The sequence below is a fragment of the Mandrillus leucophaeus genome, unplaced genomic scaffold (genome assembly GCF_000951045.1).
Source record: "Mandrillus leucophaeus isolate KB7577 unplaced genomic scaffold, Mleu.le_1.0 Scaffold519, whole genome shotgun sequence".
Classification (NCBI taxonomy): Eukaryota; Metazoa; Chordata; class Mammalia; order Primates; family Cercopithecidae; genus Mandrillus; species Mandrillus leucophaeus.
Window position 1 is genome coordinate 1,766,450 of NW_012105575.1, and position 27,932 is coordinate 1,794,381.

The 27,932-nt window shown below is 34.9% G+C and overlaps 1 protein-coding gene across 3 annotated transcripts in view; it reads left to right on the top strand.

The window, feature by feature from the left end:
- The window catches only part of ROBO1 (roundabout, axon guidance receptor, homolog 1 (Drosophila)), a 1,186,609-nt gene that overhangs the window by 1,028,955 nt on the left and 129,722 nt on the right, over positions 1–27,932 (top strand). For all 3 annotated transcript variants that reach the window (XM_011996534.1, XM_011996535.1, XM_011996536.1), the window contains one exon: positions 12,820–12,977. In XM_011996534.1, the coding sequence (XP_011851924.1) occupies positions 12,820–12,977 (158 nt within the window). The remainder of the gene's footprint in view (positions 1–12,819; positions 12,978–27,932) is intronic.

Consider the following 27,932-nt stretch of genomic DNA (forward strand, 5'->3'; position numbering starts at 1 on the left):
TTTGTTCATTTTTTTGAATGTGAAGTAGTCTTTGATGACATGCATGGCCTGAGATTCTTTATCATAGACCTTAACTATCACACAGCTGCAACCAACCACTTTACATGTTTTCCCCTGTCAGATTCACAGATACCTAACCATTTCCCTAGTATCGTGTTGTCATCAACCTTAATAGGTTGATCTGCTGTTCATCACAAGAACCTTCACCAACTTGACATATGTATAGTCTCATCACATTTACATGCAAGAGCACAAAGATGGGCTTGGCCCTTGTCTCAGACTTTGGCAGCACCACGAATCCCACATGCCAGGCCCTCATGGATGAAGGCGCTCTTCAGCACCTCTTGCAAAGCAGTGTTAGTGTCCATCACAGCTCCCGCAGCAGTGCCTTCCTAGGCCACGCAGGTGGGTTCCTGGTGGTGGATACACGTCAGCCTCTGCCTCTGCGTAATTTGGGGTAGCAGGAGAAGAGCCAGAGTTTCTTTCCATTGCCTCACAAGCAATGTAGAACTCTCCAGAACATGGGTTAGCCATCTTGCTGATTGCAGGTGTTTTGTATGTAGTAAACTCACCTGATACTGCGAGTGAGGTTCAGGTGAGGAGTTGTCGAAGATGTGACTCCTGTAGCACAAAATTTTCCTCCATTGTAAACACTCTATTTCCATGAACTGATATTAAAAATAGATACAATCAACACACACACAAATAACATTTAATAATGATTAATAATTAAAGATCTTCACTTTGATACAGTAGCATTTATTTTTATTGAATTGTTTTTCCACGTTCAATATTTTTTCTTTGGCTTCCAATACGTCCTGAGGAGGAATACGTGTATATATATATATATATTTATTTGAGATAGGGTCTCACTCTGTCACCCAGGCTGGAGTGAAGTGGCATGACCATGGCTCAGTGCAGCCTTCTTGATCTCTGGGCTCAATCAATCCTCCCACCTCAGCCTTCCAAGTAGCGGGACTACAGGCCTGTGCCACCACACCCAGCTATTTTTCTACATATTTTTTGTAGAGACAGGAGTCCCACCGTATTGCCTAGGCTGGTCTCAAACTGCTGGGCTTAGACAATCCTCCTGCCTCGGCCTCCCAAATGCAGAGATTACAGGCGTGAGCCACTGCACCCAGTGAGGAATGAATTATATAATTACATAAAGCAATTATTGGAAAAGGTAGCATCATTAATAAGAATAATGAAATGATTCACTTTCTACTACTTTAATCTCAAGTACCTTAAGTCAGAGTTGTTAGCGTGATTCTAGCCATCAGCCAGAGAAGGTCTTAAACTTTGTCTGCCAGAGCTGATGGCTCAGCAAACTCTCCCAAGGGCTCTGTAGTTTGTTAGGAAAAGGCAGCTCACACAGCTACACAATTGCATGCTTGTTATTTTCCTTGGAGATTGAGAGCCCTGTTAGGTATTTGGCATTATTATTTTGAAGCCAAAGACAGGCTCTGATAGGGGAAGATACAAGAAATTAACGGGTCTGAACGTTATTGTGTTCAGCAATAATAAAAGTGATTTAGGACAGACCGTCACCAATTAAAGATCCCTTTGTTTAGTTCATGTGTTTCTGCGTATGCTATTTAGACGTGGTTTTTCCTATCACTGAAATATTCCTTTGGGTTGTGTGGGGAGGGGATGTTATAGTTGGCAACCTTAATTATGTTTCACAAAGATACATTGGTGACAAGAGTTTGTTTGTTTGTTTTTAATTCAATAGCTATTTTCTCTGGTTCTTCCCAATTACTAGGGAGGTTTTAATGAGATCATTTTAAACTGTGAGGATTCTTCCCCCTTGAGACTCTTACCATTACCACCCCCGCTCCATAAAACTTGAAAACGCCTTTGAATCCTTTTCCTATTTAGCTGCTGGTATTGTGGGCTTGAGAGGGTAAAGAAGTGTGAGTTTGTGAGTGTGTGTGCGCGCGCGCGCATGCCTTTGTTTCCCAGGAAATATTTAAATTAGAAAACACTCTAGTCTTTTTCAGGCACTTTAAAAATATGTGTGTCTTTATGAAAATAAAAGATGAAAACATCTGTTTCAGGATGTAATCCTGTGTGTTCAGTCACTCATCGTGCAATCTTGAGTCCTTTCATCACCTATGTGTCCTCATTTGCAATTGCGAGTGGGAGTGGAAGTAGGGAAGGTTGTACTAAGATTATTTAAAGTTATGATTCTCAGCCAGGCGCAGTGGCTCACGCCTTTAATCGCACCACTTTTGGGAGGCCGAGGCAGGTGGATCACCTGAGGTCAGGAGTTTGAGACCGGCCTGGCCACCATTGCAAAACCCTGTCTCTACTAAAAGTACAAAAATCAGCTGGGTGTGATGGTGCTTGCCTGTAATCCCAGCTACTTGGGAGGCTGAGGCAGGAGAATCAGTAGAACCCAGGAGGCAGAGGTTGCAGTGAGTTGAGACTGTGGATTGTGCTGCTGCACTTCAGCCTGGGTGACAAGAGTGAAACTGCCTTAAAAAAATAAAATTAAATTAAAAAGTTATGATTGTATATGAGCTGTTATTCACATTATGTTGTTGTTCTTGTTTACTAGTGACTTTTGAGCCTTTTCTTCAGGCCCACTAGACCTGAACTCTTCTGCAGGATAGCCCCAGGTGGAAAAGTAAAATAGTATCTCCTTTATTTGTTTTGCGTATTAGACTTTTATCTAAAATTTCAATTAAACGAAGCATGCTATGAAATACACACACACAAACACACACACACACATACACACACAAAGGAGAGAGAAAAACACATTCTGAAATAAGTGCCCTGAAAGCAGACTTTGTCTTGTTTATCTTATTAGCTACCATCACCAAATATAGTGTGTTGCACTTTTATTGAATGAATGATTAAGTGAGTCACAAATAAAATCCATAAGATTTTGGGGATTCAGTGTAATTCCAGGGAATTTTACATATGCTGTACATAATGTGAAAGGGAAATGCAATTAACTTTTTGTGTATTCTAATTGTATAATAATTTTTAAGATGCTATTAGTTCTTGTGTCCTTAAATATTGATATATCATATCCTTCAGTATGTTATTGATTTTATTATTATTGATTTAATATGTTATTGAGCTTAATTTATGGCAGTCCTTGGAAATGCCCCATGTTTTGAGTTATTTTCATTCTCCAATCAAAATAACTGAGTTTTTTTGTTTTGTTTTATTTTGGTTTTTTTTGTACCATAATTTGGTGCTTAGCATTACCATCACAGTATATCAATGACTAGTGGTCATATATGTCACATATCTGTATTATGCATACATATACATATATAATCCACACATGTTGAATATAACATTTATAAACTTAGAATGTGTCAGATGTATTTGAGTTTTTCAGTTAAAAAATACATGATATGGATCAAACTAGATTAAAATTTGTCATCACCAAAATTAAAGTATGAATTCATTGATCAAGGAATATTATCAGTTAGCAAATAAGATATTAAATATGGTAGCATATAGATCAAAATACCTCAAAATCCATCTTGTGTTAAATATCAAGGGGGTGAATTTAAAGCCATAATATTTTTTAACCAGTGAAACAATTTTCATATCAGACTCTATACTCTCAAATCATGTTTTAAATTTTTTAAAAAATAAGGATATCTTATGTTTTCTTGTTCCTCCTCATAGAAGGATTTACTTATGTGCTGTCTACCTATTCTCCTGTACCTTGAAAATGGCATGATCAGTTACTCAGATCAGAAGCCTGGGCGTTATTATTGATGTCTTTCTCTGTCAACTTCAGCCCCTCACTAAATCATTCTGATTTTTACCAACAAAATGTACCTCCAATCTGTCATTAGTGTGTCAAATCTGATATCATAATAATAGTATAAAGCCATCACCTTTTACCTGTAATTACTTCCGTAGCCTTCTAATTGGTCTCTATACTTCCTTTTTTGTTTGTTTATTTTTCCCAAACAGGGTCTGGCTCTATTGCTCAGGCTGGAGTGCAGTAGTGCAATCATGTCTCAAAGTAGCCTCAATTTCCCAGGCTCAAGCGACCCTCCTACCTCAGTCTCCCCACTAGCCAGAACCACTGGCGAGCACCACCATGCCTGGCTAATTTTGTACATTTTGTTTTGTGTAGAGACAGTGCCTCACTGTGTTTCCCAGGTGGCTGTCCAACTCCTGGGCTCAGGCCATCCTCCAACATCTGCCTCCCAAAATGCTAGGATTACGGGCATAAGCCACCACACCCGGCCTCCACGTCCATTCTTACTTCCCTCTCCATTTCATTCACAGAGCGACTAGAATGAACATCTAAGCGAATTTCATTATAACACTATTTTGCTTAAGACTCCAGTGGCTTCTCCTTGGAATTAAAATAAAAGCTTACTCTTGGTCATGGCTGCTGTGCCTAACAAATCTGGTCCCTGTCGTCCCTACCAAGCTTGTCTTGTTTTGCTCTCCACCGGTCCCACTACACGGCCTCCAAGACGTTTACAGTGTGCCAGGATTTGTCCTCACCTGAAGTATTTCCTCTGCTTGCAATGCACTTCCCTAGGATAAGCTGTACTCAGTACTCAAGCTTCACCTTAACTGTTACTTCCTTACTATTCCCTCAGCTCCCATCTAAATTATGTTTCTTATTATTCTCCCACATAGCATCCTATCCCTTTCCTTCATGACATGTATCACAATTATAGTTGTGTATATATGTATGTGTTTGTTTGAATTTGTGTGTCTACCTCCCTGTACCTCAAGCACTACCACGATAGAACTCCTGCCAATGCAAGCCACTATTCAAAATCTACTACTTAGCATATCGGAAAGTGTAGTAAACATTTATGTCTTGGATGTTGTCCTGGGTACTGGAAATACTAGGGGATAATCACAAACTCCCTGTTCTCATGGAACTGACCTTCAGATACAAAGAGCCAGGCGATAAATACAGAAGCATATTTCTTTCATTGAGAGCTCTTGCTGCAAGGCGCTGCATGAAAAGTTGGATTTTACAAAAGAAAGAATGCATGCTTGTCTTGCCCTAATCAGAGTCCCGTAGCTCAGATATCCTCATTTTGTCTGTGTTTTTTTAACCCTGCCAGGCTACTCCTGGGTGTGACTTTTGCTCTGGCACTTTAAAACCCTCATCAATGGCATTCTTTGTCCTCCTTTCCATTTGTACTGGCAGCTGAGAAATTTGGCAATTCCTTACATAGTGACTAATAGCAATACTTCTTTGCAGATGTAATGCACCATATAAATGGCAAGTCCTGTATAAACATTAAATAATTAGCTTTCATAATAACCCTATCAAGATAGAGTATAAAACTCTCTGTTTTTTTGTGGAAATAACTGAGTCATTGTGAATGTACCTGTTAAAATCACAGAATGGTGAAAGAATCTGTGTTGATTCTAACATTCTAGACTTCTGTTTTCTGATTCATAAATAAACATTTATTACTGTATAAAATGATGTCCTGTAAATAGCGAACTTTTAAAATAAATCTAATTTATAGGTTATTTTAAAGTGTATAAAATGCAAACATATAGTAAGTTACTGACTTTTAAGTTAGAACATATGATTTTAGCCATTTGACTTACTTTGGTGATACATTTTAAAATGATCTACCAGACTTTCAAGTCTGCTGAATGTTAACTATTTAAATGTTGATTCTAATGAGAACACGTGGACACAGGGAGGGGAACAACACACATTGGGGCAGTCGGGGGGTGGAGAAGGGAAAGGGGAAGGAGAGCATTAGGATACATAGCTAATGCATGTGGGGCTTAAAACCTAGAGGTCAGGTCGATAGGTGCAGCCAAGCGCCATGGCACATGTATACCTATGTAACAAACCTACACATTCTCCATTTGTATCCTGGAACTTAAAGTCAAATTAAAAAAAAAAAAAAATTGATCCTTACTGATGTACACTTTTCTCTGGAACACATGACAAATTTTAACTGAAACCTACTATGCCAAACTTACCTGCTCTTTGTCCTGAAGACTTAGTGCTGTTGGAATAAGCACTAGGGAGTGTTTTGCACAGTGGTACAGGAAGTGTCATTATGGTGTTCATATTTATGCGAAATGTGAATGTGGTTTAAGCTGGAACCCAATCTGGATGTAATTCTAACAATTAAAAGACCAGGGACAACATGGCCCCATTTCTGCAGCCCAGCAGAATACAGAAACATACAACTGTATTTAAGTTAGCTTGCTTCTCCATCATACACTATATAAATAAACAATTTGCTAGTAATTGTTTTTATTCTGGTAATTCTTCTCATTCTATTTGCAATGCCGTGTATTCATTCACATTAGGTTGTTGTTATCATATAATGTTGAGTGATATTTGTCATCCATCCGCTATGTCAGGTTTTCAGAATGTATAATTTTTGAATAAAAGTACTCCTTTCCTCGGTTAGAACGTAAGAGTTTTGTCAAATCTTCAAAAGTGCTTCTACCAGCATATTTTCTTCCAGGGTCTTAAGCAAAGCATAATTTAAGGTTTAAAAGCAAAGTTGCATGATACAAGAAAAATACAAGTAGTTCTCACTCATAGGTGGGAACTGAACAATGAGATCACTTGGACTCGGGAGGGGGAACATCACACACCGGGGCCTATCATGGGGAGGGGGGAGAGGGGAGGGATTGCATTGGGAGTTATACCTGATGTAAATGACGAGTTGATGGGTGCTGACGAGTTGATGGGTGCAGCACAGCAACATGGCACAAGTATACATATGTAACAAACCTGCACGTTATGCACATGTACCCTAGAACTTAAAGTATAATAATAATAATAAATTTAAAAAAGGAAAAATACAAGTAGAAGATGACACAATTATTGTAGAATATTCCTAGATATATTCAGTGTCAAATTTTAAAAATTAAATGGAAACACGTTATATAGAATTAATGTTCACATGCATCTTTTTTAGAAACCAATTCCTTAGCTTTAGAAGATGATGTTGTAAGATGGATAATACTTGATGGAATATTATTTTACTTGTTATTCTTTTAATTTTCCTCCTCAATGGGTTATCTTTCTGTACATTCATCCTTGTGTTGGAGTCTTTTTTAAAGGTTGGAATTATTTCAGAAATATTAAGGAATTTTTCACACATTTGTACAAAGAACAGCACTTTGTTCTTCTGGGCAATACTGTCAGCTAAAAAGTAGGAATGCAAATAGTTATAGAAAACTTTATGGTATGCTTTCTGATCCAGCCTTCAAAATATATCTCTTAATTCAAAATAACCTGCAATAAGACCCTATGGTATTACTGTTTCCCAAAAAGGTGAATATTAATGTTTTTTGACAGACGTCAACATTTTACATATACTTCACTGCAAGGAATATGCAAGAGTTATAGCATACCTGCCAGACACAGAGTATGTGCTCAGTGCAGATGTGTTAAATGAAAGAATGATAGTTATTTTGATATTAAATTACACTTATTTACATCAGCATGAAGTTGATGTTCAGACAGGGAAGTAGGAGTATCATAAAAGTAAGTAATATCTGTACTCAAAATTAAAGACTAGGTATGTGAGTAGTAATTTTGAGAACGATTAAAATGTTACATGGCAACAGAAACAGGTTGTTACTGAGCATTTGTAGAGTTGTCTTTATTTACCTCTACTTTATTTTCTTCTCCAATATACCTTATTTTTTAAGGGTTTCATTTTATTTTTTTTTCCTAGTTGACAAGAGGTTACTATTTGCTGCAAGTAGAAAAAAATAAATCCCAGGACTGCAGAATATCTTCCCCTATTTTTCCCAAGATACCCACTTGTAATTAAATTGCCCATATTTAATTAAAATGCTTATTAATATACAACTTTTTCAATCATTTTGTGGTTGAAATAGGGGAAACATTGATAAAAACGAGCACATCATATGTATTATGAATAATGAAATCAGATTCTCAATATTTTTCTGAAAATGTGGTGTCCTCTTCCAAGAAAAAAAATCTGAAAAAACACAGGAATGCAGAATATATTCAAAGATAGCCATGTGATTATCAGGAGGGAAATTTCTCACTTATGTTACAATAGAATGAGTCTGAAATGTTAATTATATCATGATACTTGTGTATTTAGAATTATGAACACTGTGGTAAGACCAGATAGGCAGGTAACTTGGTAGGGAAGTGTTCTCTATGTACTGGAGATCTGTATTCTAGCTTGGGTACCACGTCCTACAAATTCCTCATCTGCAAATCAAAACCAATACATTCCTTTTATCATAGACTTGTTATGAGTATTAAATGAGTTGTTACTTACTGAGGTTCCTTACACAGTAAATGTTCGATTAGCATCAGCCATTGCTAGCATCATTATTATGTTGCTGACATTATTATTATTATTTATGTGGCATGCTCCTCTCTCCCTGAGGAGCCTTAATTTATTAATTTCTAAAACAAAAAAGTGCAGATCACACATCTGACAGGCCCCTAACCTTACTGAGATTCTATGATTCATGAAGATAAAGGGATTGTATGTAGTTCACAAATATTCACAATTAGTTGTTCACACTTAACTTGAGAACTTGAGCCTACCAAGACTGGATAGTGGTGAGACTGTAGTGCAGTGATGCACAATTACCATACGTCAGGCCTTTTGCAATAATAAAGTGAATTTATTGGAAATACAATGGATTAGATAGAAACAATTGCATTTTTACAGCACAGTAGTGACATGGTTAACAAAGAAACAAAAAAACACTTCACTGGGAATCAGAATGCCTGGGTTTTCTTCTGGTCCCCTTCTCATAAATAACACAAGCAAAGCTTCCTGGGACTTAGTTCCCTCTGTTTATGGGATTGATTATATGTTGTCAAAGACCTCTGCCCATTCTGTAAGGTTATGTTTCAGTTCTAAAATTTCCTATAATGCACTCAAAGACTGTTTTGCAGGTATTAAAGTCTCCATATTACTTGGAACACTTTCTGTTTAACTTTTTTTATTCTTTGCTTCCTGTCTTAATATTACCCAGATAAGTTGCAAAGACACCACTGAATTTTAGAATTCCTTTCTGAAAAGATGTTTACTTAGTTTGAGAATTGTGTTAAAATTGATGTAAAGTTTTCAAAAAGTAGGCGATTTTATGCTTTGTTATGTTTTGTACAATTAGTGAACTTTTTTGTTGTTGTTGAGACGGAGTCTGGCTCTGTGGTCCAGGCTGGAGTGAGCGGCGCCATCTTGGCTCCTTGCAAGCTCCGCCCCCCAGGTTCCCGCCATTCTCCTGCCTCAGCCTCCCGAGGAGCTGGGACCACAGGCGCCGCCACCGCCCCCGGCTAGTTTTTTGTATTTTTTAGTAGAGACGGGGTTTCACCGTGTTAGCCAGGATGGTCTCCATCTCCTGACCTGCTGAGTGAACCATTTTTTTTTTTAAAGAAAAAAACCTTCTAGGATTCAAATATTCAATGAAGCGTATATTTTCTCTAATTTAATAGAATGAAAAAAAAATGTAATGCCGTTCAGTTAAATTATATGTACAAAACTGTATACATAAAATAAGACTACACAAATATGAAATAAATATTATATTTGTATAATATTAGGGGGAACTCTGGTTTAATACCTTTTTAGGTTATATCTACTTGGATACACTATGTATGCTACTTGCTCTTTTCAAATTAATATTAGACCTTTTTGACAATTCCAAATTAAAATTTTCATATGTTTCAAATCAAGAAACATTAAAAATGTATATACTTTGGTTAATAGAAATGTTAAAGGAGAAAAGGAGAGGCTTGTCAAAAGATCTGTATCTGGGATGTATATGGATGCTTTTGGTTTTTCTGCCAAAATGCTGTGATTCATTTGAATTTGATTTTTATTGTGATGACTTAAATATACACATGAATTTTGAAAACTGGATAATTTAACTAAAAGTTTCATATAGTTTTATAATGTGATACCATATTATTTTTCACCAAAAGGAAATCTTTGGGATAAATATAAGAAAGAAAACTTAGTTTTAGAAGAGAGAAGAAAAATGTTAAATTCATAACTTTATGCAGAATTGCCCATAGTCATAGGCAATACTAAAGTTTTATGCTTTACAGCTGCAAAAATAATTACATGAGCATTACTAAGCAACAATTTTTAATGGATTACATTTTGTTAGTTTTTCATTATATATTGTAAAAGGGCAAATAACATAATAAATGTTATAATAACTTGATTTATCTGACTTAGACCTTTGATATTTCTTCAAGACATTTTATCATTCATTGGTTTATTTGAGAAATGATTCAGTATGTAAATAAGATATAGCATTACCAAACTGGTTTTAAGTTTGCTACGTAGAAAAATTGTGCATATTGTTTACTTTTATTTGAAAAGTATTTTACTTTTGGGTGTTTCAAAGGTGTTAACCTTTTCAGAGGTGTTATCATTGATTAATAATGTGATCCAGCAAAGGCACATACTGCCTGTCAAGGTCAATCCATTTGCTTTTTCTACAAGCCTTACATTTTATTTGTGTTACATTCTTAACACCTACTAATAATATAAGCTTATAAATAGTGAAAGTCTTTATACTCTGTTCTTTTATTATGTGGTAACAGTAGCTGGAGTTTTCAGTTTAACAATGTTTACCTTTGTGTCTATATATTTTATTAATAGTGAATAGTATTGAAGTTAGAATTTAAAGAGTTTGGTGCAATCAGATTTAGTTTGGTTTTCCTTTTACTGTTCTTTCCAAAGATAAGAAAAAAAAAAAGTCTTCTCTTTGAAGCAGTAGTTTCCAAATATTAACATAGTCATGCTATGCCCAAGTTGTCTTAATATTCAGATTTTTAAAATGGGGATTTTTTTTCATGGATTTGATAATTTACTCAAATGTATGCATCTACTTGGTTGGAATTGAGGAAGGACAAATTTTAAAAAGCAAGAGAAAAACATAGGTTTTTGTAAGCCCCTAAACTTGTCTGAGGTTTTGAAACCAAAGTTTAAGAGTGATTTTTTGAAAGAACGGTTAGATCTTAAGTTTTTTACATGGTAGTACTTCATCCATGAAAGCACTTTTAAATGCCAGTGGAATGGAAAGACATCCATTCCAGTACAAAATTATAGTAACAAATATTAAATTCAAATATTCATTTAAAAATTCAATAGGATTTATTTATTTATTTGAGACCGTTTCGCTCTTGTTGCTCAGGCTGTAGTGCAATGGCACGATCTCAGCTCACCGCAACCACCATCTCCTGGGTTCTAGCGATTCTCCTGCCTCAGCCTCCTGAGTAGCTGGGATTACAGGTGTGCACCACCACACCCGGCTAATTTTATATTTTTAGTAGACACTGGGTTTTTCCATGTTGGTCAGGCTGGTCTCAAACTCCCGACCTTAGGTAATCCTCTTGCCTCGGCCTCCCAAAGTTCTGGGATTAGAGGTGTAAGTCACCACACCCAGCCCAATTCAATAGGTTTTAAAAGATAAATAACATTTATCAATCCAAATCTATGCACTTAACATACTAATACACATTTTCAGTGCCATGTTAAATTAGGTTACCAAAATGGTTGACATTCTATTACACATCAGATCCAGGAAAGCAGGGTGGAGGAACTATAACTATTTATTGGACTTTGTAACTGAAGTATATGTATCTTCATCCCTCTTTTGTGAGAAGGGAAGCAAAAGTCTTAAATAGTATGTTCAAGATTGCATGTCTTGAACATCCTATTTAGAGTTGTATTTAAGACTAACATGCCAAATAATTCATGATTTCTTGATGTTATCAAGACACTGGGACAATTGTACTGTATGAACTATTATATAAAGATCTCAATATAAAGATTGCATGTCTTGAACATACTATTTAGAGTTGTATTTAAGACTAACATGCCAAATAATTCATGATTTCTTGATGTTATCAAGACACTGGGACAATTGTACTGTATGAACTATTTTTGGAATATGTATTTGGTTTCCTTTCCACATTAATTCTAACAGTTACAAAATACTGCTTGTTTTACAGTATGTTAATATTATATTAGTAGCCAGTTGAGATTATGATAGTGAATTGTACAATTTACAGTAGTGAATTTATAATACTGCATTATTTCTTCCGCCACAATATGGGACTAATGTTAGTAGTACAAGTAGAATTAATAGTATTTCTCATTGTGAATAGGTTAAGGATTAAATGAGATAATATACACACAAAAAACAACAAAAACATAGAATATAAAAGTAATGCTGTTGGTAGCACTGCTGTTATCCATATTGGTGCCTTCTAACATTCTCAGTAATCATGGAAAAACATAATGAGTTTCAATGTCTTGGCTTTGTAGATATGTCTAAAGTTTTTATAATGAACATATTTAAATTACAATGATTATATAACCTTATACATTAATTTTATATATGTATAAAATATCACTCAATTAAATTCATGCTTGGAAGTACCTTAATTTTTTTCTTTTAATATTTAGCTTTGCATGTATATGTAATTCATTTAATTATAGAAAGCATTATCCTGTGGTGTCACATAGATAAAAGGAGGATTCAGTTGTATTCGTTAGCACATGGCTGAGAAAAATGTAGGCAGCAGGCAGAAAAGAAATGCAAGTTAAAGATGAGCCGAATGCTAACTGTGAGCACACTAAACAGCGGAGAACATCAGATTATCCCTCCTATGTATGTTTAAGGTCAAATATCTTTATTAAATTGCAGATATCTGTAAGTAGATACAGATTCTTAAAGCTGTATTGCAAGAGCTATTAGTGGGAGTTTATTATAATTATAATAAATATCTCCTGCAGAAGTTCAGAGATTAGGACTGTATATATCACTTTTGAGTATAATGATTTAATCTTGTTCCTACAGTACTTCGGGATGACTTCAGACAAAACCCTTCGGATGTCATGGTTGCAGTAGGAGAGCCCGCAGTAATGGAATGCCAGCCTCCACGAGGCCATCCTGAGCCCACCATTTCGTGGAAGAAAGATGGCTCTCCACTCGATGATAAAGATGAAAGAATAACTGTGAGTATTGAATTCAACAGCAGAGGGCATTTGTAGGTCTAACTGTGTGTGTCTTTACCAAAGAAAAGAGAGAAAAATGAAGTAGATTATTTTAAATAAAGGCCTGTATCAGCTCCCATATTCAGTTTTTCTTTTAAAAAAAACATATTTCAATTCTTTTTGTGTTGACATGAAAATAAGTGAGGAAAATTCATGGTGTTTAGAGATCAGTAAAAGAAAAACTATAATTCCTGTTTTAATGTCTCAGAGTTAACACTTTTATGTATGACTTAATTATTATCATAACTCAGGGCTTATAAAATTTCCATGTGTTATCGTAAAAATTATTTATTAAAGAAGATCTGTTTTTAGTATGTTTCCAGAAGGCCTTTTAAACCACTTCAAGATGTTTTTATGTTTTTTTCTCATTTTTGTAACTGTTTTTCTGTTCTATAGAGTTCAATATTGTTTCTGAAAAATAAAATCTTATTTTGAAAGGTGGTTAATGAAGAATTTATCTCAATATAAAATGAAGTCATATGATGAGATTATTGGATTTCAAATGCCTGCTCTGATGTAAGAAATTATATGTGATTTGTATGACGTCAAGATGCATTTTCTTCTTGACAGCAGTGATTCTTTATGACTTCCTTGCTTGTTTTGTCTTGGAAGGTGTTGACTAAAGCCCCTCAGTCACCAAGCTCTCATTGATTTTGTGGTTGCTCAATATTTCCCTTTACAGTTCTCTTTGTTCAGCATGCACTGATACCTGTCCATTGTGAATTCACTGGTCAAGATTTAAAGTTCCCTAGAAGAATGTATGTGTGAGGAAAAGGTCACTGCTGAAGATGTACAAGAGCAAAGTTATAATGCAGACCACACAAACCTAGTTAGTAGTTGCACTATTTCTGAGCAACTGGTCAGTAGATTAGCTTGGAAAAAATTAATAGTGAGAAAAGTAGAGAAAGTTGTGTGAGACAAAGTTTTAGGTACCTTGAAAGAAAATTAAGCATTTTTTTCATGTAAATCTGAATGAGAATGAGTCTCCCAAAGGATTTCTATAATTCTTGGGACTGCTGTGAGGATGACCTGGTTCTGCTTATCAGAGGTGCTGCAGAGTCACACGATAAAAGGAACTATATGTGGAAACATTGGTTTTTGGAAATGAAGTCAAGAAACACCATGCAAGAAATAGAGTGGAGAAACAAATTCTTCTCTTGTTAGCGATAACAGATTCCTTTTGGATTCATGTACAATGAAGATAAGAATACTTTGCCCTTAAAAATATATTCTAGATCATTTAATGACCATTATCTATAATTCCCCTTTCCCTTCCTTACTGATTCAAACACATTAAAACCATTATTATCCCTGACTTTCCCTCATGCCTTTCCTGATAACCTATTCGTATTTAATACAAGTTAATGACAAAATTCTTTTTTTACTTATTTTATTTATTTTTTTTGAGACGGAGTCTTGCTCTGTCACCAGGCTGGAGTGCAGTGGCACAGTCTCACCTCACTGCACGCTCTGCCTCCTGGGTTCAAGCGATTATCCTGCCTTAACCTCTTGAGTAGCTGGGATTACAGGCGTGCACCACCACACCCAGCTAATTTTTGTGTTTTTAATAGAGATGAGGTTTCACCATGTTGACCAGGATGGTCTCAACCTCCTGACCTCGTGATATGCCTGTCTTGACCTCCCAAACTGCTGGGATTACAGGCATGAGCCACCACACCTGGCTGACAAAATTCTTAGCCCTGGAAATGCAACTTGATCAAAACTCAGTGAGTATTCTACTGAAGCTTACATTTTATGAGTGTGTATACAGAGAAAACCAAATAAATAAGTATAATACACAGTAAGTTAAACTATAATAAATCCTACAAAAATAGAGAAAGTGTATACAGACAAAAACCAAAATAAATAAGTATAACATACAGTAAGTTATACTATAATAAATCCTATAAAAATGGAGAAAGGGTATACAGACAAAAACCAAAATAAATAGGTATAACATACAGTAAGTTAAACTATAGTGAGTCCTATTAAAAATTGTGAAGAGGTAGATGAATTCATTAGGGTTCAGGTGGGATTGAAATTTTAAAGAGGCTGATTAGAGAGAATGCCTCACATAAAAAACCTCAAAAAATTGATGGAATGAACTATACAAGTGTCTGGAAAAAGGGTATTCTAGGCAGACAAAATAGTAAATACGAAAACCCTGAGGTGGGGTATACCTAACGCATTCACTGAAGAGTAAAAAGTCAGTGTTGGTTGAACAGAATGAGTAAAGATTTACAGGAGATACTATCAGGGAGACAGCCTTTTTAAAAAGGCTGTGAATTTAATAATTGTCCAACTGTGTAGGCTCTTACAGGTGTTATAGATAGTTTGGCTTTTCTTCTAAGTAAGCTGGGAAGCCTCTGCTCTCCTGAGAACACACTGAAACGTGGCAATGGTAGAGACAGGGAGACTCATTGAGAGCTCTCAGGGTAATCCGGGTGAGAGACAAATGGTGGTTTGAACCAGGCTGTTAGGATGGGGAGGTAGTGAGGAGTGGCTAGATTCTGGATACATTACAAAGCAGTAGCCAACAGAATTTGCTAACAGACTGGATGTGTTTGTGAGCGAAAGAGAAAAGTCAAGGACCTCCTGATTAATTGGCCTGCACAACTGAAATGGTGTAGATGCCATTAACGGAGATGCCATAGATTGTAGGAGAAAATTTGGGGTGGGAAGTTATCAGGAGCTCAGTTTTCGACATGGTAATTTTGAAATGCTTCTTGGATATCCCACTATAATTGTCTAATAGGCAGTTGGATACATGAGTCAGGAATTCAGAATTGAGGTTGAGGTTGGAGAAAAAATTAAATTGTGGTAGACATACAAGTACTCATTACTATACAGTTCTCATATCCTTCTGGGCAGATGAAACTCTCTACTTCCCAGCTTTTTTGCTGTCCGGCAGACCTGTTGGACTTTCTCAGCTTCATGGGTTGTGAGTGAACGTTAAAGAAATTAAATACTAGTGATTTAAATACTCCAGTACTCTCTTTACCACTCTACAGCCAAGCAAGCTACTTGTTTTATTAGGTAGTGCAACTGCAACATGGAAGACACCCTGAGAGCCTGAGCCCTGAGTTATGTGTAGAACGTTCTACCCCACACCTCTGTCTTCTCAAGATGGACATGGAAAATGAATGAGAAATAAATCTTTTGTTGATTAAGTCACTGAGGATTTTTTAGCACATACAGCATAGCCTTTCCTAATGAATATGGGAGTCATCAGTGCATACATGTTATTTAAAAACAGGAGACTGCAATCACCAAGGGAATGGTTGCAGATAGAAAGGAAAAGCAGTCCAATGCTTAGTTCTCACAGAGAAGAGGCAGAAAGAGCAGTGGGAACTGAGAGGGAGCAGTCACTGGGAAAGGAGGAAAATTAGAAGGGCCGCCGAGTAAAGACGGTTTGAAGGAGGTGTCGGTGACTACCAGTTACAGCTGGTAGATGGAGTAATAATGGGGATTAAGAATTCACCACTGGATTTAACAACTCGGTGAGCAATCATGAATGACCTTGACAAGAGCCATTTCAGGGGAGTGCTGGGGGTTAAAACCTCATTGAACGTTTCAAGACAGACTGGAAAGATCGAAACTAGACACAGAGCATAGATGACTCTTTTTAATGTCGTGTTCCATACTCTAGATAAAAAATAATGGTGGTTGTCGTCTTGCATTTTGAAAGATCTCAGTTAATTTTAAAGGTTGTATTTTGTGGGTATGCTTGTGTATGTGTTAATTTTTTTGTGACATTCACAGTTTAAAATCACTATAATAAATTTGATTTTTAAAAATTCTTGGAACTCCCTGATGTATCATATAGTGAACTAGATGACATTTTATTGTTTATGCCAAAATGTTTAATTTATTTTAGAATCTTCATTTACTTTTGCTGTCTAAGGGGTTGCTGTCCTCTAATTAAAGAGCACCAGTTCCCCCACGCCATCAGTAGCTTCTAGTTAATGTAAGAACCACCTACAATAAGGAATCAAACAGTTTAAAGTTGTAAAAACCTATGACTATGAAATGATGCCAAGATGTTAATATATAAATAACTTTTAAATCATTTACATGCTGCCAAAATGATGATCCATGGTGGTGTTCCATATGCTAGGAAGTTGTAACATCTGAAACTTTTACTATTTCTAAGACCATCTGTGTGTTTTGTATAAATTATGACTGTGGAACTGATAAAACACTGGAGGTAAAAAGCACATTTATACATTTGGGAAAAGGAATACATTAAAAATCAGCAGTTTGGGTTCAAAATCACTGATCTTATGTAAATCGTAATTGTTTTTGTTTTATTTTCTTCCTTTAGGCAAAACTGAAATTGAATAATTAAAACAAAAACTTAGAACATAAACAGAATACGTGACATTATTTCTAGTTCTTTTTTTCAATAGTGAAAATAAATTCTTAAAAGATGTTGGCTATTAGCCATTGTACGTGATTCTTCTTTCCTAAGCCTTGTATTCAAATGAGTGTATTCATCTCTATTGTTAATGTACTTTGCCAAATGTGCTGAGTGCAGATGAACAGAAGATTAAAGCACATAATATCATTATGAAAGACAATTGAAGATTGCATGCTTATTGCTACAGTTTTGGTTATAGGAATTTCTAGAGTTCTTTAATGTGGTGGCTTTCTTTGTTGAAGATTTAAAGTACACCTCTCCCAGCTGTGAGAACAAAGACACACCCTACAAAAAAGGGAAATATGTAGTTGAATTATAGCTGCACCTGTGTTTTTTTTTAAGTTCTTAGTTCATTTCTTCTTACAATGACCTGGATTCAGAGCCAAATTTTAGATCCAGATGATTATAAACCATGAATATATAAATAACATTTTCTTATTGTCTTACATGATAGGAGAATTTCTTAGAACTTTTTTGGCCCATGTTTCTTAGAATCATTTGAAAGAGGCCTTAAATGATGTTTGTCTCTAGTGTTCTTTGTTTTCTAGACATGAGTATTTATATTTAGAGTTAGAAATAAAAGTAGTTTAACTGGTAGGCTAGATTAAATTTATTTACTTCATGTGTTTGAGACTTAATCATATCCATCTTGTTAATAAATGAAATTTTCTTATAAAGATAAATTGGAGGACTAAAGTGCTCTTTTGGATGTCTTTGAAAATACCTTACAAAAAGCAATTTTAAAAAATTTCACTAGTTTTTAGAAATACTGCATTTAAGTTCAAGATATTTTATTAGGGTGGGAAAAAGAAAATGTTAAGATTGGGAAAAAGTTAACACCAAGTATTGAAAACATAATTATTTTGTTCAGTCTAAAAACTGAAATTGCCTTGTACATTAAGGAAAAAGTTAAAACATTTAAAGTAGACATCACAAATATTTTCCTAGATTAAGTTTGTTTAAAATTTTGCCATTTATTCTATATTTGTTTTCTTAGACAATTTTGTTATTTTTATCTCAGCAAAAAGGTGAGTTTGTTATAAATTAGCACAGTTCTTTGGGTCACAGACAATTGCACCAAGTTCCAGGCATCAATTTCTCATATTTTGTATTGGATTTCTATAAAATGAACCTGGTGGTAGCTGCAGGAATTGCAGGCATAGAGATGAAATTGCTGATCTCTTATGGAGGATGGCTTATAAATAAAACTTGTTTAATTGACTGTTACAGGCATAAACACAAATGTGTTTATGAAATAAAATATTAAGGTATTTAATAGTACCTAGGTGATAACTGATGAGACAAAAGCAACTGTATAGTTTATCTTAATATCTATTAAAATAAGATCATAAATGAATACCATTATACTAACAGAATATGATACTTTTATGTGTTTATATGAGATCTGCAAATTGGCAAGTAGGAATTAAACCTTTTGTTTTAGATTAGTAAATGAATATTTACAGAAACAATAATAAATTTCCAATATCTGCTACATAGTATACATGATATGTTTATTGAATGTTACAAGATAGTTATTTAAGGCTTTGTATTTAGCTCTTCTGCATAACTGTGTCATGAAAGTCTATTGAAAAAAAGTTCCTTTTGTCGGGCACGGTGGCTCATGCCTTTAATCTGAGCACTTTGGGAGGGCAGGGCAGGCAGATCACTTGAGGTTGGGAGTTCAAGACCAGCCTGACCAACATGGAGAAACCCCATCTCTACTAAAAATACAAAAAAATTAACCAGGCATGGTGGCACATGCCATAATCCCAGCTACTTGGGAAGCTGAGGCAGGGCAGTCTCTTGAACCTGGGAGGCAGAGGGTGCAGTGAGCCGAGATCGCGCCATTGCACTCCAGCCTGGGCAACAAGAGTGAAACTCTATCCCCCCCCCAAAAAAAAGAAAAAAGAAAATATTTCCTTTTTAATCTAAAAAATTGTAAATAAAAATTATTTACATTTATTTATTTAAATTTTATTTTATTAAATGTAATCTAAATAAATGTCAATTTTTAGAGATAATATAGCTATTGAATATTAAGAACTTGCTATGTATTACATGCTTTATATAATCTCATTGTATCCGCTTGAAAACCCAATGCCTAAGCTATTTTCTTTACATTAGGGTACGCTTATACTTGTCAATTTAGTGTTTCAAAGAAGATGAAGAAGGAGGAGATGATGATGGTGACAGCACTTGCTATGTGCCAGGTCGTAGTATAAGCACTTTATGTATATTCACCCATTTAATCCTGACAACAATCTTGTCAGATACATACTAAACTTCTGCTAATGCAGTCGCTACATCTAAATTGGCTGTTGGGGAAAGAGAGGGCAACCAAGGGGTCACTTCCATTTTTTTCATTCATAACATTTTTATAGGGTCCTATAGATTCTGCAACATATGTGACAACTCTGCTATGCTATCAGTGCAAATTCTGACTCAGGACGACAGTATCTCTTAGTTTCCATTATGAAGTACTATTTTTAATATTCAAGGATTTGGAGAGATTAGTTCACAGAATGGAAGTTGTGGTGATCTTGAAACTGGGGTTTGGCATGTTCAAGAACTAGTCCATATTATGTTCAGTATTGAAATCTATAACATAAAAAAGATTTTTAAACTTGAAAGGTTGAGTAGTTTCATAAAAGATGGCACAGAAATGGTCCAATATGGCCAAATATTATAGCTCAGACAACCTAAAATTATTTATTCTGAAGACCAGAAGTCTTACCTAAAAAGAGATTAGAGGTTATCTAAAGAAAACAATTAACTGTCATCATTTGGCATTTACCAAAAGAAGGATTTATATTGAAGAGGATATTATAAATCAGTAAATCATTCAACTGAATATGCTTTGTAGTTATCAGTCCAAATTGTGAATTAGCCAGGTTCTAATATCATTAGCTGCACAGATTTCAAAAGTTATTGCTGAAAAAAGTAAGCAATTATGAGATGTTACATAACAAATGAAAAATTGAGTTAAAATATTGTTAATATAGTGTCTGGAGAATTTTGTATAGATATAATAAAGTACAGGAAAAACTAACACATTAACAACACAGTATAAATATTAAGCTCTGCCTAGACTCAATTCTGAAATTTCAGAATTATTTTCTTCATGATAACCTTTGTCAATCATTTATCCTGAATTGTTTCATTTTATTAAGAACAAGAGCTTAAAAAGTCATTTTTTCATGCTTCAAATTCTTAACTGGTATGAGCCTTTGTGACTTAAGTTTTGAATGACTTATATTATTCCTTGAGATAAGTTATGCTGACTTGTTTATTCTTCTTTCTACTGTCCTCACAGTAGCATGTCACAAATATTCTCTATGTCTACCATTGTTTTTACTTGATTGAAAAAATAATTTAGATGATGGGGAAAGAATTTGTTTATAAGATATTTATTTTCATCAAAGCCATTTTCCAATCAGTAACTGTTTTTTTCACTTCATCTATTTATTGCATAACTGAATTAAGATTTTATCCATTCTTCTTTGCAAAATGTAGAAAAAAATTTTACAGCATCAGTATGCTTTAGTATGATGAACAAGTACATTTAGTAGCTTTTTCTTAAGATTTTTACCTCACATAGGAAAATCAGCCATTCTGTTTTGCCCAGGATGGTCCTGGTGTTAGAAATGAGAATTCTATTCCCAGGAAATCCCTCAGGTCTGGGAAAATGGGGATAGTTGGTCACTGTAATCCTAGAAGGTTTAAATGAATTGTTTTGTGTATGAGTGACATTGAATAGCAAATCACATTTATATAAGGTAAGTAAAAAATAGCTAAAATATATAGAAGGGTTTTATCTGTATCATTTCTTTCAAAAGCAAGTTAAAGATCTGAAAATTTGTAATGAAGGTCGGAGAACAACTTAGTTATGCAGTAAAAAACAAAACAAAACCAAAAAACCAAAAATAACTATGTAACACTTCCCATTCCCATGCTGACGAGGTAAAATTATTAGAATGGAGTGTGTCATCAGGTCTTTTCCCAGTCCTTTTCTGCTTCCTGTGTGTCTTTGTAGGCTTCTTTGATTTCCATTGTTGGTGTGATATTTTGGTAAAAAGCAGCTGACTCACATCCCATCCAAATCCCCAGTGCCCTTCAGATCCTTCACAAATTTGGCATTCAGCCCACTCCTTGCCAATTGCTTCCTTTCCCCCCAATTCCCACATGTCTCCTTCCTACGCCATCTGCTTCTCCTCCCTTCCTTCGATTAGTGCTTTCGTCTGCTCTTCCAATTTCTTTCATTGTTCAATGTCTTTTGCTTCCTCTTCCCCTCGTCTCCCCTAGAGGAAATTAACATACTTAATACAGCTGATGTCATAAAGCCCCTTTTCCCTGAGAAGTTAAATTTGTGTTTCTGCAAAATAAATATATAGCTCTGTTGTGTGAAGGTCAAAGGAAACCTGAGTAGTAAACTAGAAGTAGATTTTTTTTTTCAGGTTCATCTTACATAAAGTGTCAATGCACATTATGTATTCTATTTATTTTCCAAAATAAATTTTCTATTTGGGATTTAAATATGTTAAGTCAACACAACTTTATTATACCAGTAATTGGATTGAATATATGACTTAAAAATAATTTTTTCCTGTCTATCTTAATTTTCATATTTAATAATTGAAACACTGGGGATTAGTAGAACAAAGCATAGACTTGGGCATTATAAGACCACATTATAATTTTGGGTTTCAAAACCTATTAAATGCATGATCTTATGGAAGACATTTGATCTCTATAAATTTCATCGTTTCCATCTGTGAAATGAATTATCTAATCATACGTAGATTAGTTCAATGTGTCGTTGAGGAAATTCAGCGAGAAAATGCATGTTAAATGTCATTGTAAATGGTGACACACTTAATACACATTAGTAATGGTGTTCTCTTTATTATTGTTGTTAGTATACCTATTTGAACTCTGAATATGTTTAGTCATCTAAATCTTGATGGTAAAGGAAAATCCGAAACTACTCATGCCATAACAATCCCAATTTTCTTCAAGAAGCAAGATGATAATATAAATGTATGTGAACAAAGATCCAGCTTTCTATCTCCTCTGCACGTATTTCTATCTATATCTGATTCACAACTGTGAGAATTTTCAGTTGCCACAGAATCACTAGGAGTGTTTTGGGTGAACATTATGAGTAAGTAAAGTGTTTAGACTAACACTGAAATTAAGAAACTGATTCAAGTTCTATGTATACCTTTATTGGGCAATGCTATCATCAACTGCTTATTCCACAGGAGAATTCTGTCCTAGTGCCCTAAAGGTATCCACTGTGTGTAATGAATCAGCTTCTTTCCCATGCATCTAGAACAGTTCTCGTTATGTATTATCCTTAGGGGAATTGAGAAATTATGTGATTCAGATGCAAAGTTCTGGTTGAGAAAGGCTGGTTCCTCTTCCCAAGAAACATCCTGAAACTTGCCATACACTTGCAATTTTATTTAAGTGATTACACATAGACTCATCACGTTTGGACCCTGAAACTAGAAAAAAGAAAGCCAAGTATTTCACACCTACCTGTGAAGTCCAAGCACTCTTTTGAAAGGATTGCAATAAACTAAAGCATTCTCCATTCTAGTACACAAATTAGTTTAGATGACAATGCAATTAAAAAGATAATTTCAATGAGCATTTGGTTGTCGCTCTGTCTTTTCACTATTCATATGTTACATGTGCATTTGAAAGCTTGCATGCCAACAGCTTGGTGTACCAATTTATGAGAGTCGTGGCATGTGGTTTTCTATCTGTAATGTTCTGTTCCTACAGCCCCTTTGTCTAACACACTCATTTTTCAGGTCTCAAAGAAAACTTCTTCAGAGGAACCATCAGCAAAATCCCACCCAAATACCCACACTAGATTTCTTCTTCCTATGATCTGTTCCTTTTCCTTTTACCAAGTGTTTCTCTTATAATCTATTCTAAATTATGATTTATATATTGCTTATCTAATATACATAAGACATGAAAGGCTACCTGTATTCCTCATGTCTGTCTTGTGGTCGAAGCTCAATACATATTTCTTGAGAAGGTGTTAAATGAATGTAATATAAGTCAGAAATTTTGTCTTTTAGGATACTCAGGGATGAAAAGTTGCTAATTTGAATATATATGATTTTGTTAATTTTATTTCCACATATAATTACGCATTTCTTATCTTACTCGCCTGTAAAATGGGAAGAGGGTATCATCCACACCATTTCTTTATTCTAAAGCATGATATTTTATTGGCTTAAAACTAGGAGATACTACACAAGTTAATTCTGTGAGTAAAGACATTGCTATCAGTGTGACATACTGATACAGAATCTTAGAGATGGAGCAGAGTTGAGAGATTGTGAATAGGCAAGGTCCTTGTTTTCAGGGACAACAGGCCAAGCCCATTGATTTACCCTGAGTCACATAATGGCTTAGTGTAGAGTCTCCCATCATGAGAGTTCTTCTTGGGATTTTTCCCATGACAGACTAGACCTGATCAACCCATCTAAAATGACACTTAAATTTGATTATGATATATCTTAACAAAAAACTCAACAACAAAGGGTTTTCACAGATTTATTTCATATAATTTTTCCATTTGTTTTGTGTTCTAAATTCAGTATTTCCTATCTTGGTAACAGCATTGAAAGTAGTATTTTAAATATATAGGGTTTAGTAAATTTCTCTGCTTATTTATCCATTAGGTACGGGGATGGCCTTACGTCGATTTGATTAATATTTTGTACATTCTGCATATTATTGCGAACATATAGAAATTGATCTTAAGTGACTGAATATCAGAGGTTGTCACACAATCTCATTCAAAACAGAAAATAAATTGCAGCAATTTAAATAGTAAGTTAAGCTTAATCTGTGACCATCTTGGGAAAGGTCTGTTATGTCCAAAGCATGTTTTTTGAAACTGTCCTAACAACCAAACCTTGGTCAAGTCCCTTAATTGTTGAAAATATTCAGACAATGATATCTTGTTTGCCTGTTTATTAGGATCATTCTGAGAATCAAACCACAGTAGTCAAAAGTATTTTGAGGACTGTTGATGGCAGCCTCATTATAAAGCATTATTTTAAGTTCTCCTGTCTTGATTTTCAGTTCCTGTTCATTCTACACTAAATTTAATAACTTAGAAAGGTGAAAGATATTTAACTTCAAAAATTAAAGCAAACCTTTTGAGTTAGATATTTCATGGATCATAAAACCAAACACTTGTAAAACTGTAGTATATCCTGTTTTGGTCAATGTATAGGTTTACATCAATATATGAGTCTCAATATGTAAGATATATACCTTGATGGGCTTTATAATGTATAATCTACATGCCCATTTTTGTCCAGGTCCTTTGAAACACCTGCTTGTTATTCCTTATAAAGTTCTTTTAACTTTACATAAACTGACTCCAGGACCATAGAGGGGTGAAGTATGTTTAGATGCAGAAGTAAGGCATTGGACACCAAAGATTGCCAGACAAAATATTTTCTAGTTCAACAAATAATCTTTGGTGACTTTGGGAAACAATATACTGTATATTTTCAAGTTTCATCTAAGTACTATAATGAACTTACATATGAATTAAAGTCCTCAGTTTTGATATCATACAATGTTGATATGCTATCCTGCTTTGACTGTTGCATACTGTTTGTTAGTATTCTCTTAAATCTCCTGAGATGATTGTGGAGTTTTTGTTTTTCCAAATAGGTTTCCTAAAAAACAAGTCTTTTGGTTTTATTTGTTTGTTTGAGACAGGATATCTCTCTGTCGCCCAGGCTGGAGTGCTGTGGTGTGAACATGGCTCACTGCAGCCTCAATCTCCTGGGCTCAGGTGATCCTCCCACTTCAGCCATGTGAGTAACTGAGACTACAGGTATGTGCAGCCATATCCAGCTAATTTTTTTTTTGTGGAGATGGGGTCTCACCGTGTTGCCAAGGTTGGTTTCCTAAAGGACTGCGATTATGGGCATGAGTCAGCACACTCAGACCCAAAACAGTTTTGGATACTTTTCCAAAAGTTAGTTCCACCCACATGTTAGTTTCAGTCAAAGTAACGTTGCATGACGTAGAGGACTGCCTCACCAAGTATGCCTATGCTGCCTTCCACAGGGAATTCCGCCAACTCTTGAAAATCACTGAGACGAAACCTGATATGGTTGCATGCTGCTAGTTAGCATCCATGATCTGTTAGTCAGAACAGACCTTCCAGAAAGCAGAAAGTGTCTCAGAAATTGGAGTAATCAGCCAAAAAGAAAGTTGTACCTCATAATTCAAAATAATACCATATATTAAGCAGAAGTACTGTATTAAAATGATACAAAATGAACACACATGGTCAAATAACAAACCTGCAGTAGGAATTTCGGATTAGGTTGCCACCCCAGCATAGAAAGCAGACATGCAAATGTTGTTTCTTCTCTTACTTTTTTCTTAAAATATATGCTTACACAAGCAGCTAGAGTTTCTTCAGTTTCCAAGCACTTTGATATATCCGATCAGGCCATTAAATGTCTCCCAATAGCCAAGGACTAGTGGGATTTTTCTACTGTCAGGGAGCACTTTGTTTAATTATAGGTTAAAGTAGTTTGCCAAATTAAAGGCCCAATCTTTTGTGGGTTCATGAATGATGTCCTAAATAGTTTATTTAATTCTCAGTGTTCCATTTATCAGATGAAATATTTCTCTAAAATATAGTTTTAGAATTTATCTTGAAGAATTGTTTGTACATTTTATCTTTAATTTGGACAAATATTTACATATCAGTACTTTTTAGTAAATTCTCTATTTTTAAAAAGTTGACTTTTCTAATTGCTTATAGTCTTTCTGATTGCTTATGATAGTACAGACTGCATTTTTTTCTTTCTGTTGACATCAAGCAAAGTAAATTGTAATCTTTAAAAAAAAAAAAAGTAGTACATTCAAAAGGGCATTTGATTTTACAAGATGTTGTGAACAATATCCTTTCCTTAAAACAGGGTTCAAAATGCAAAAATCAAGGGAATTTTCTTAAGCCTTTTAGTTTTCAATTATTTTTAATCTGATCACTTTACAGGGGATTGAGATTTCCTTTTCATCATTTATAATTGGTGATGATTAGCATTATTTCTTCATCTTGCCCACATTATCACTTTTATTTAAATATTCTCTCTCAAAGAATAATTCTAAGTTTTATGGTGAGGCTAGTATCTCCTCAATCTAATGCTGATTCTGCAATTCTTTTGTTTAAAGGTTAGTTACTTTAACCAAACAGCTCTTGGTAACATCTGAGCACTGCCGTTTTTATCTCCTTAAGACCAAAGAATTTGATAATATGATAAATTGTACACTTGTAAAATAGTCTGTTGTGCATTAACAAAATTACTACCAGATGGTACAGGTTTACTCTTCTTAAATCTTACAAATCGAGGTGATCACAAAGCTTTAAAGGCCTATTGCATTAGAAACAGGCTTTTGCTTAAGTCACCTTTAAGAGCATCATACTGTATGGGAACATTTCAAAAGCAGTTGAGCTGAACCTGTATAATACTGGCTGAAAATAATGTAAATTTGTCTCTTTGAGGAGATAGAGTACAATTTACTAAGGAATCCATGATTTCTTATTCCTTAGTCTTTTCACATGCATGGTGTCACTCTTCTCTCACCTCGATATATCACATCACTGTATTGTTCCATGCATCATGCGTATAAAAGATCTTGCCACACTTCCCCATCTTTATTAGGGAAGCTTGTAAATATTCTGTTTAACCTTTAAACATTCATAATAATAAGCGCATGTTTGCATGGGAACAGGAGGGCCATTCTTCTGCATAGAAATGCGTGTGGGATATTTACCTTACAACATTAGTCCTACAGACAACACATGCAAATATGAAATGTAAACATGCACATTGTTTTTCTACTGACAGTTACATGGACTAATGGCCATTAGGTTGGATATCCACATTGGTCAGGCTTAAATATGGGGTGTGCTGGAAGGGGGAACTTCAATGTAATGTGCTCAGGAAGGTCCATGGAGAGCAACTATTCATTCTTCCAGCCATTCAGTTTGAGGATCTATACATTTAAAAAATACTGTGAATTTGTAGTTTGTGGCGTGGGAAGCAAAAAAAAAAATGTAAGCCGTTGTTCTCTGTCTCAAAGAAAGCCCTCTACAGAAGCTTTATGTTGGCTCTATGTAGAATGACCTTCAGTGCACTTACCAAATGATCTGGAGCAACTTTTGATATTCTCAGAGCCTTAATTTTCTCATCCAAAATGTAGGAAAATACACCTTCTGAGAATGTTTTCAACATTAAAAATGATGCATGTAACAATGCTATGTACATAGCTGGTGTTGGTATATCACAGTTCTCATTAATTAAAACAATAGCAATAATACAGATTGTTGCTTAAATACACTGGCACATTTATTAAATTTACCACGGATTCACTGATGCATTTTTTGTATACTTGCAGAAAGAACTGTCAAAGGCATTTTACACATAGAA